The sequence below is a fragment of the Lactuca sativa genome, chromosome 8 (genome assembly GCF_002870075.4).
Source record: "Lactuca sativa cultivar Salinas chromosome 8, Lsat_Salinas_v11, whole genome shotgun sequence".
Lineage (NCBI taxonomy): Eukaryota > Viridiplantae > Streptophyta > Magnoliopsida > Asterales > Asteraceae > Lactuca > Lactuca sativa.
The window spans coordinates 252,186,845-252,198,399 of NC_056630.2; the positions used below are offsets into that span (position 1 = coordinate 252,186,845).

General features: G+C 34.8%; 1 protein-coding gene across 1 annotated transcript; it reads left to right on the plus strand.

The window, feature by feature from the left end:
• Window positions 1–2,038: 2,038 nt before the first annotated feature.
• On the plus strand, window positions 2,039–9,991 carry LOC111900933 (DEAD-box ATP-dependent RNA helicase FANCM). Its single transcript, XM_023896801.3, has 21 exons — window positions 2,039–2,167; window positions 2,258–2,582; window positions 2,927–3,076; window positions 3,191–3,273; window positions 3,381–3,495; window positions 3,614–3,705; window positions 3,813–3,867; window positions 4,001–4,122; window positions 4,342–4,455; window positions 4,618–4,811; window positions 4,908–5,041; window positions 5,178–5,238; window positions 5,357–5,427; window positions 6,166–6,215; window positions 6,299–6,464; window positions 7,193–7,320; window positions 7,384–7,780; window positions 7,848–8,591; window positions 8,738–8,789; window positions 9,015–9,152; window positions 9,281–9,991. The coding sequence occupies exons 1-21, from the start codon at window positions 2,123–2,125 to the stop codon at window positions 9,807–9,809; spliced, it is 3,765 nt and encodes a 1,254-aa protein (XP_023752569.1). The 5' UTR covers window positions 2,039–2,122; the 3' UTR covers window positions 9,810–9,991.
• The last annotated feature ends 1,564 nt before the right edge of the window (window positions 9,992–11,555 follow it).

The window sequence follows — 11,555 nt, forward strand, 5'->3', positions numbered from 1 at the left end:
CAACCATCGGGTTGGAATGCCAACATACTACGAGTCCAATCATCCTTGGGATGGAATACTCTCGGCCCACAACCACCGGGTTGGAATGCCCACACGCCTATACATACAATAACTACTATGGGTCCAATCATCCCTCAGGATGGAATACCCTAGGCCCACAACCATCAGGTTGGAATGCCATCATACTACGAGCCTAATCATCCTAACATAATGGAATACTCCTGGCCCACAACCATCGGGTTGGAATGCCCACATACTAGCAAACATGTGCATCTATCAAATAATCACATAACAGTCTACTGAAACAACATACTAGGGCCCAATCATCCTACCAGGATAGAATACCCTCTACAGTTATTCAAACATGCACACATCTCACAGGTAATCACTTACCAGCATACCGACAGTCCGAACAGCTACAGGTCACTAAGCATAACCACATCCAGTCTACCAGGATGCCAATCTAATCAACCATACTAGCATATAATCATCCTTTCTAGCAGAATACCAACCAACATATCAGAACAACAATTACTCAAATAACAATTCAAAGGGTCGGCCTTGGTGCCTTAGACCCTTGGTATAGTGAGGATAACTCGCCTTGAACTGCTGGTACCCTTCTGACTGCTATCTGACAATCCCCGCACCACTGCTCCTCTAGCGCCTCGAACTATCAATGTCACGATAACACTTAGCCCCAAAACAATATCCTTCTAAGGGTAAATTGACCATTTTACCCTTATGTTTGTGATAATGTTTATGTTTGTGTTTGTGTTTGTGCTCATGTACAGGTTCTTAAAAGTTAGGAACTTTGATATTGAAAAATCAAAACATATGTGGGCTAACATGCTTCAATGGAGAAAAGGATTTGGTATTGACAATATCTTTGAGGATTTTGAGTTCAGTGAGCTGAAAAAAGTTCTAGAACACTATCCTCATGGATATCATTGTGTAGATAAAGAAGGAAGACATGTTTATGTTTCCTGCTTATTCTTTAGCTGCATATAAACGTAATGATTTATGTGCTCTTTTTCTAAAATATGTAACTGATTTTTATATGTTTTTTTGTTTTTGTAGTGAGACTCGGGATCAAATTCAAAGCCCTTGCAACCAAGTTGCAAGGCTGCTGGAACAACAACTGCACAAGCTTGAGATTAATTGTATAGGAGACTTGCTTTTCATAATTAGTGGAATTGTTGTTTTTTATATCATTTGTTTCTTTGAATATGTTTTTGTATTATTACATTATAATTTTCAATAACCCATGCTATTAATTGTTCTTTTTTATTGTTTGGTGAAGAATACTATGAACTATTTTGCTTTTATAAGTTTTATATTTGGTGGAGAGGTTATAATCAAGTTTTGTTTGTTTGACATGAGAGATCAAATGTTTTTATAGAAAAATATAATGTTATAAATTAAATTGTAAATTATTAAGGAATTATTATAAAAACTACTGTCGGAGGTTAATATAGTCATTTTATACTATCATTCAGATGCAAAATCAAACAACAAGTTTCAGTCAGAAGTTAATTCAGTCAGAACTTCTAACCAGTCAGCTTCTAACCCAGTTAGACCTATCAAACAACCCCTTAGAATGACTCATAATCACTCACGATAGCTTTAGGGTTTCGAGATTTAGGGTTAGGGACTTGGAGGTTGGAAATGAGGCTAATGAGGCCAACACCTTAGGGTTAAGGTTTTTAAACAGGGTGCAAACCCCGAAAGGGTTTCATATCTGCCAGCCTACTCATCGAGTTGATGCCTCCCAACTTGTCGAGCAGGTCACTTAAAATACACGACCCTTATGATATCTACTCGACGAGTTTGGAGCTCCCAACTTGTCGAGTTGCTTTATAAAATAGAATGAGTTATAATACATACCAGGAATCAGACATTATAAAATTTTTTATAGTTGTCCTAAAATAGATTTTTTTTGGAAATCACTTCGTTTTTGGATGAGATATATAAAATAAAAGAACCAGATTGTAACTTCACACACTTTTAAAGAGTTTTACAAGTTCATCGTCACAAAAAATTTGCCGCCTATTTTTCTCTCGAAGGGTTTCTGATTTCAATTGCAACTTCACACACTCGCTGGTTACTTCTTGTAACACGGTTAATGGCATCGGCTGTTCCTGTTGAGATGATTGACGACGATGACGACGTAAGCTACTCCATAACCATATCTCTCGCAAAACCCCATTTCACTTCTGCCAACAATTCTTGATTTCATTTTTCGTTTTTCTTACACCAGGATTTTGATTGGGAAGCAGCCGTTAGAGAGATTGATGTCGCCTGTGGTGAAGCCATTAAACAATCATCATCTGGAGTTACTACTACTACCAGCGCAACCATATATCGAAATTCTAATTTACATACGGGTTCTTACCCTAAGATTGAAAACAACAAACCCTCTTCTTCTCGTCAATCCACACTTGATAGATTCATTGGATCGACAGGCTTGAAATCCACAAATCAGGATGCACGACATGATGCCCAAGATAAGGTTGAGTGCAATGACGAAAGAGTAAGCGACGTTAGCATTGACCCAGAGGCCGCAAAAACCTGGATATACCCAGGTATCTGTTTACTTTACAATAGCTTTATATATTACAGAGTTATCACTCGTTAATCCATTTGGGGTCTACTGATTTGTTGAATTTTGATTTTTGGGGCAATTCAGAACATCCATCATTATAAAAAAAACTAACCTTGTTACGCTTCCTTTTGATGTCAGATCGTATCAACCCAAGTTAACAATTAACTAGTTAATCACTACAAATAACTTGCTCTGATTTCTGCTATATGCACTGTTTCTTGTCCTTAAGTGATTAATCAAAGAACCCCCAATGCTAAATTGCTCTCCAAGAATCGGTTTTCTTTAAATGATTTGCATTCTGAAGCTTATACAATTGATCTTTAGTGGCAGAAAACGTCCCTGTTCGTGATTATCAGGCATCTATTACCAGAACAGCTTTATTTGCAAATACATTGGTGTCATTGCCTACAGGATTGGGAAAGACTCTTATTGCTGCTGTTGTAATGTATAATTACTACAGATGGTTTCCTCAAGGTGATGATATACTTAATTTCTCTTTGCAAGTTGAATCCTACATATATCTCTAAATCTAGAATGGGTGTTAAATTAGATTGGAAAATGTAGTTCTTATGCGATGTTGTATTGCAGGAAAGATTGTGTTTGCTGCTCCTTCTCGTCCTCTTGTTTTGCAACAGATAGAAGCATGTCATAATATTGTGGGAATTCCACAAGTGAGATTTCTTTTCTTCTTTCTTCATACATTGTCCAGTTTAGGTTCTTACATATCAGATTTGTCTTGTTTTCTGTTTTTAAGAAGTTCATATCAAACTGATTGCAGGAATATACAGTCGATATGACAGGTCAAACAAGTCCTTCAAAAAGATCAGGCCTTTGGAAAACTAAACGAATCTTCTTCCTTACCCCACAAGTTCTTAATGAGGATATAAAATATGGCAAGTCCCTTTCTCTTTCCCATTTCCAATCCAATACATGCCAAATGTAGTACAAGTTTTGTACATTTTAAAATGAGGACATGGTATTTTTTTTTCTTACAGAAAGTGTATAATGCAGGACGTTGTGATATGAAACAATTAGTGTGTTTAGTGCTTGATGAAGCTCATCGTGCAATTGGAGACTATGCCTACTGTGCAGTTGTACGTAAGGTATGTTCAGGGGTTGTACTTTGTGCTTTGAGATTGGTACATTAATTAAATCAAGTATGATTCTTTCACTTAAATTTTGAAATGTTGTGATTTCTTTGTACTCATAGTTGATGGCTGTTCCAGTGCATTTGAGATTATTAGCTCTTACTGCAACACCAGGATGTAAGTCATTTATCAATTAGCTCAAACATAAATAGCAACACACACACACTTGATAACAATATACTTACATTTCTTTACATATAATGACAATACCTAACAAATAAAGTTCATAATGTTATATGTGAGTATTCAGCCAAGCAAGAGAAGGTCCAACAAGTGATTGATAACTTGCAAATATCTTGTCTTGAGCATCGAAGTGAGAGTGATCCTGATGTGACTCCCTATGTGCATGAAAGGAAGGTTGATTTAATAGAGGTATATGCTAAACTTTGTACATTATTTGGTTACAATTTATGAGTTTTTGTAGCTCATTAAACAAAAAGCTATTTTTCATTCAAGAATGGTTTATTTCCATTTGAATGAATATCAATCAAATAGTACAAGTCACATTTCTTCTCTGTTTCCATCATAACAAACACTATTTTAAGGATTTTTTTTTTCCAATAATCATTATTCTTGCTATAATGGTGATAGGTTGAGATGGGAAATGATGCTCTTGAAGTAGATAAACTGCTAATGGATATCATACGTCCATATGTTTCAAGGCTTTCTCCCTTTATAGCTCTTCCAAAAAGAGACATAAATTCGGTAAGCTTGTCTATTTTAGGGCTGTTTTGAATCCCTAACTTATCTGTGTTCTTTTATAAGTACAATTTCTTTCATATGTGTTTCCAACTCCATATTCAAATCAGTCTAAATGCAAGAAAGTTTCATGATGAGAATGTGCTGACATGGATCTTGATTTGGCAGTTTAGCCCATACGATTTTCTTGAGTCAAAGGAACAATTCCACAAAGCTTTGCCACAAAACATTTCTGAAATCAAAATCCGGGAAATAGATGGGATTTTGTTAGTCCTGATCACACTATATCATATAAGAAAGCTCCTTTCAGCTCATGGTATACAACCAGCATTTGATATGCTTGAAGAGAAATTGAAACAGGGGTATTTTTGTCCATCTTTTAGCAACATTTTGGTTATTTGAGCATTAAAGAGCTTTTCTTTCAAGTACTATTGATGCTAACATTGATTAACTTCCAGGAATTTTTCTCGCTTTATGAACACGAAAGAAGAACTTTGGAAAGCAAAAGCTATAATGAAACAAAACTTGGATAATGGTGTTCATAGTCCAAAGTTTCAAAAGATGTTAGAAGTATTGTCTGAACACTTCAATAGTATGTCATTGGATCCTTTTTGTTTTACTTGATGTTGCTAACTTCTTGGATTACATTGACCTTTTCATGTGTATTCCCAGAGTTTGAAGTGATTTAATATTATTTTTTGGAGATTCTGACAGCTGTGCATATGCAGAAAAACAAGATCCCAAGAAGTCGAGGGTTATCATTTTTTCAAATTTCAGAGGAAGTGTAAGGTCAAAATATTCATTATTCTTAATCTCTAGTTCATTTTGATTTCTGCAATGAACATGATTATCATGATGCTGGAATTTCAAGTTATAAGATTTTAAATATCCATCTTAATATTTTCAGTGAGATAATGAAGTCATTATCTACCATTGGGCCATATGTTAAAGCTACAGAATTTATTGGCCAAAGCTCAGGTTAGTGATCTTTTCCAGTAATTATCTTCTTACATTATAGTGCAGTAGAAATCCAAATCCTTTGTGTTCCATCTTTTTGTAGAATTTTATGTTAAAAGGGTATTTTGGTATTTTTCACAAGGGGGAAATACTTGAAATTGAACTCCATGTGTTCCATGCTCTTATACTAACTAAACTACTTGCAGCTTTTCATTAATTCTTTTGCATAAATGGTGAATTTGCCATGCTTTCTTTGTGAAATACATGTTTTTTTTAGAGTAAATTACACAAATGGTCCTTATGGTTTAGGGTAATTTGCATGTTTGGTCCCTAACTTAATTTTTTTTTAACTTGGAATGTCTCTATTGTTTGTTTATGTTGCGCGTATTGTCCCTGTCTTACCTAAAAAGACTATTTTGCCCTTGATTTTTTAATTTATTTAAATAAACACCGCCCCAACCCCACCCCTCTCACATTACCTTACCTACCCCATATTTAAATAATAGTTTTTTTAGGTAAGACAGGGACCAAACGTGTAACAAAAACAAATAGTAGGGACCAAGCGCGTAACAATAACAAACAGCGGGGACCTTCCGAGTTAAAAAAGTAAGTTAGGGACCAAACACTCAAATTACCCTAAACATAGGGACCATTAATGTAATTTACTCTTTTTTTTTTATTTTTTTTTTTATTTTTTTTTTTTATAAATGTGGTTCATGAATACTGTTGATCTTGTATTACATTTATATTTTTGCACAGGTAAAAAATCAAAGGGCCAGACACAAAAAATACAGCAGGCTGTTTTAGAGGTAACAATCTCCAACTTTTATGCAGCCATTATCTTCTTCATGTTTTTTTTTATGTAAATATTATTTTCATAATTTGTTATTAGAAATTTCGAGCTGGTGAATATAATGTTATTGTTGCAACATCAATTGGAGAAGAAGGTCTAGACATTATGGAAGTTGATCTTGTTATTTGTTTTGATGCTAATGTCTCACCTTTACGCATGATTCAACGCATGGGAAGAACTGGTAGAAAAAGTGAAGGAAGAGTTGATATCCTTTTATATTTTATACTTCATTTCATTATTTAATTATTCAAGACAAATTTTCATAATTGGTCCCTGTGGTTTGCAAAATATCGCACCTTGAGGACAACTATGAAAAACGTCACGCCACTCCTCCTTATGGTTTCGAAACCTTGCATGAACGCTCCTTTCCAATGTTAAAACTAACTTTTCAACTTTTATTTTTTATGAAAAGACCAATTTACCCTTGAACCAAATATGCAATATACAACAAACCTCAAGGGTAAATCAGATTTTGTTCAAGGGTAAATTGGTCTTTTCATAAAAAATAAAAGTTGGAAAGTTAGTTTTAACATTGGAAAGGAGCGTTCATGCAAGGTTTCGAAACCATAAGGACCAGTGGCGTGACGTTTTTCATAGTTGTCCTCAAGGTGCAATATTTTGCAAACCACAAGGACCAATTATGAAAAATTTTCATTAGTCAATGATACAATTGTTTCATAACTATAACATTTTAGTTATGTAGGGGGTGTTTGGGGTATCTTTTCAGAGGGCAAAAGAACTTTTGTGAAAAGTTCCAAAAAGTCAGGTTTCCCTGACTTTTCGAAAAAGTCAGTTTTCCTTCTTTAAAAAATCCAAAAGGAGCTTTTCCCAAACATCTTTTGTTTGTTATCTTTTCTCAAAAGTTCTTTTGCCCTCTCAAAAGATATCCCAAACACCCCCGTAAATTGTAAAAAGTTCCCTTAACATGCATACTAGTCTTAGCTTGTAAAGGCCAAGAAGTAAGAGGCTATTTGAAAAAACAATCAAACAGCAAATCTATAAAGAAACATATGATAAATGGAGGAACAAGTAGCTTCCGTTTTCACTCTAGTCCAAGAATGGTAAGATTATTATTATTATTACTTGATTACAAATTGTGTTTATTAATTTGTGTTTTTTTACAGATTCCAAATGCTTTTAGGCCTGAAAAAGTGCTGACTAAGCTGTTGATTGAAGAATATGTTCGACGTGGAAAGAAAGTGAAAAATGATGAGGCTATTCAGACACCAAAATATAAACTTAAACTCAACAACTTTGAGATTGATCTTCTTGCAAAGTATTTTCAGCCTTCAAGTGAAAACGAATGGAGGCCTTCTCTTATTGCTTTTCCTCATTTCCAAGCATTTCCATCAAGAGTTCATCAAGTTTCTCATTCTATGAGAACAGAGATGCTAATCGATACAATGCAAAATTTACAAGACTTATCTTTTGATAACAAGGATGAAGAAGAGACTTCAGAAGGCTACTTCAGAACTGAAAACATTGACATGGAGCATCATGAAGTTTCTCATTCTATAAGAGGTAACTAAAAGCAAAAAGTCAAAAATGGATTCAGTATGTTTTTGACATTTGGTTTACAATATTGCAGATGATGATGAAATACAGAAAGAACCTGAAAGTGACGTATTATCTCCTATGAAAAAACCTTCTGTTCACTCCTTTCTTTTTGGATCAGATTTTACATCTATTGATTCACTTGGACGAGTTATGATTCTTTCTGTTCCATTATTTTCTCTCACCAAAAATTCAACTCCACAAAACAACATCCATTTAGAGGATTTACAGACATCATGTGATATTATAAATCACGTTTTCACTACCCCTGTAAAAAGTGATGATGATCTTCTGGAATCTTCTAGAAGGAACATCACGGAAACCCCTCTTGCTGACACTGAGTCAACCGATTCGAAAGTTGCTGAACTCAGTCCTCGCCTGACAAATCTAATAATGTCTGGTGTTGTTCCAGAGTCCCCAATAGATAATAGTGATTATAAAGTAAAAGATAACCCTACAATGCCTGAAATCCCCATATCTTTGGTTCAAAATAAGAACAATGAGGGAGAAATACAGAATAATTCTTCAGAAAATTATGTTTCTGTTTGTAAGTTTGTGGGAGAAACACGAACTCCTGTGACAAAGTTGTCTGATGATATAAGTAGTAAAGATTGGATGTTAAGTTCTGGTGAAAAGTCAATTAGTCAACCGAAGTCAAGGCTTAAAAGATTACGAAAATATGGCGATATAAAAAGTGGGAATTTGTCAGATGTGGAAGAAGTTGTGGGCCATAGATCTTGTGCTCAATTGGATCGTTTTTCCAATAAGCGTGGTAGAGGTAATTTTTGCAAATTTTGTTATCCCTAGCTTTAATCAACCTATTAATCAAATTTGATTCTTACTATTTAAGTTGCAATAATCACTTTTAAAATGCACATCAAAACATCCTCAGAATTCTCATATGATGCATATTTTTTGTTTCAGGTGACAAAAAGGTGTTAAATAATGCCAGAGTTTTTATCGAAGATGAAGCTGAGTAAGTCCATAGGATGATATTCTAGGGATATTTTTTTTAACAATGAGGGCGTTTGCACAGACTGGTTAGCAATAATGAGTCCCTGAATGACAACTTTTTGTCTCATTTGCATCAGCCAGACCTATTCTGTTTGTAACAAAAGCAGAACATTTCATCTATTAAATTGTTTGAAAATATTATTGAAGTTAATTAATAAACTAGGGTTGAATGTTGATAAAATTTCAGGGTGTCTTCAGAAGGGTCTGGTGATGAGGATGTTGACCATGGTCAAGATTCTTATGATGGCAGTTTCATAGATGACCGGATAAACCCTACAGTGGCAACCACACAAGCTGCTGAATGTGATATGATGGCCATTTATAGGTATGTTAACGTTCCTCTGAATTCTAATTCTTTAAATTTTCTATCACAATGTGATATTATCTGGCATGAAAGGTTATTTTGGTCACTTTGAAAAATCTACATGTAACTTCTTTTTGTTTGGGTGGCAGACGATCTTTACTCACCCAATCACCCGTAATCAGAACACCACAGTTCCCCATGGACCCTAGTCCTGATATAGACCCAATGCATGATGATGGAGGAAGTACATCCAGAACAACAAATCCTACGCACAACAATACCTATTCCACATCCGTCTCTTTCAACGCCGAGAGGCTCTCTTCAGCCACCGGAATCCCAACCACCACCACCGGAATCTCGAGTACCGCCACCGGAATTCGGAAAAGGAAGTTGAGTTTTTCTCATGGCGAGTCACTTCCGATTCGTAACCTAGAGAAGGAAATCTTAATAGATGCTGAATCAACTGCTGCTAAAGAGCCGCCGTGGAAGGCGGAAGGAGGAGCCATGGATGATTTTGATAGTGATGAGTTTTATCGAGGTATTGATTTTGATGCGTTGGAGGAAGAAGCTACCAGACAATTGAGATCGCGATCGGAGGCGTCGGGGAAGGTGAATGATAAACCGAATGATCAAAACTTGGATTTTTTGGATTGTCCGTCTTTTGATCTCGGAATTTAAAGGTAATTTATGTCATTTTTTAGAGGTTTTTGGGTGCGGTGTAAATATTACTCGAATGTGGGATGTGTGTAATTATAAAGAGAAAATTATGGTAGTGGTGGTAAAGAGTTTGTATATTGCGATGAATATTTTGGACAGGATAGAAACAAGAATAAGATGCACTTTTTTTTAACAGAAAATAATAGGAACATAATTTCATTTGAAAAAATTTTAGATTTGATAATAAGTCAGGAAAAAATTGTCATCATTGTGTTTTTTCTATCAATATCTTAGTTGTGTTGTTATCTTATATGATAATATTTATTAATATCATTTATTAAAAAAAAAAACAAGGCCTAAGATTGAGTTTTAACATGGACTTATAAGGTTATAAATTTATCTTAGCAATAGAAAAATATTACTAGTTTTTTTTTTTTTTTTTTTTTTTTTTTTTTTTTTTTTGAAACGGCAATCTAACCTATTTCTAAACTACACCTTAAATCCACTTATATCTAGGATACGACTTGAACCCTCAACCTCAAAGAGGGAGGGCAACACCGGATAATGCTGAGTTACAAGCCCTTTGGTTACTAATTGAGTTACTTTTATAAATTTATCATAGCAATAGAAAAAATATTACTAGTTGGGTTACTTTTACATTTTTAGAGTTTAGATGGATTGTTAAGCCTTATAAAGTCTATCATGTAATTAATTAGTAATGGGAAAATGACTTGATAGGGTAAAATATTTTTTGAAATTTACACATTTAGTCCTTATTCTTTTTTTCTTGTAAAATAAACCATTATACTTTATTTTTTTGTAACAATGCAATCCATGTGACCGGCTATACCCGGTATACCGGTCATATACGAATTTTCTTTTAGGGAAAATGACTTGATAGGGTAAGATACTTTTTGAATTGTACACATTTAGTCCTTATTCTTTTTTTGTAAAATAAACCCTTATACTTTATTAATATGTATACATTAGGTCATTTTCACCGGATTATACAGGTTTTGCTGATGTGGAAGCACAAGTGACACTAAATAGCAATTAATTAGCTTAGTCACCGGAGGTGGGTGATCCTCCAACAATAAGAAAAGGGCGGCGACCCTTCTCTTTCTCGTCTCTCTTCCTTCCGGTCGAACAACAATAGCCAAACACCCTTTACCTGTTGTGTTTCTCCGATCTGTCTCTCTTTGCCTCCATCTTTGAGATATGTTGCCAGAAAAAAAAAATCGACGAGGGGGCTACCAGAGCAGCTCCTCGCCGCCAATTACCGTCTCTACTTCCTCCTGCCTCCCCCTTCGACCTTGCTGTTTTTGCCATCATTCCTCATTGCTACTAGTGATGTGTAGGAACACACAAAGGAGTCACCAGAGATCGAGGTTCTCCCTCTTTTTCATGATGAATAAAAGTTGGAAAAATCTCGTTGTGGATATGTGGATACCACCTGGGTATTTCATTTCAACAAAATAAAAGAAAGTGAAAATGACTTGATAGGGTAAGATATTTTTTGAAATGTACACATTTAGTCCTTATTCTTTTTTTTTGTTTTTGTAAAATAAACCCTCCATGTCAGCAAAACCTGTAGAATCCGGAGAAAAGGACCTAATGTGTACATATTATTAAAGTATAAGAGTTTATTTTACAAGAAAAAAAGAATAAGGACTAAATGTGTACATTTCAAAAAGTATCTTACCCTATCAAGTCATTATCCCATTATTAATTTTTACCTGTTGTTATTCCAGTGGATTTAGAGGTCAA

Bases quoted from the DNA above. Each gene is read 5' to 3' on its own strand.
- LOC111900933 (XM_023896801.3), top strand. From the start codon at position 2,123: ATGGCATCGGCTGTTCCTGTTGAGATGATTGACGACGATGACGAC. The intron at 3,077-3,190 runs GTGATGATATAC...GTTGTATTGCAG, and splicing joins CTACAGATGGTTTCCTCAAG to GAAAGATTGTGTTTGCTGCT. The intron at 9,153-9,280 runs GTATGTTAACGT...TTTGGGTGGCAG, and splicing joins GATATGATGGCCATTTATAG to ACGATCTTTACTCACCCAAT.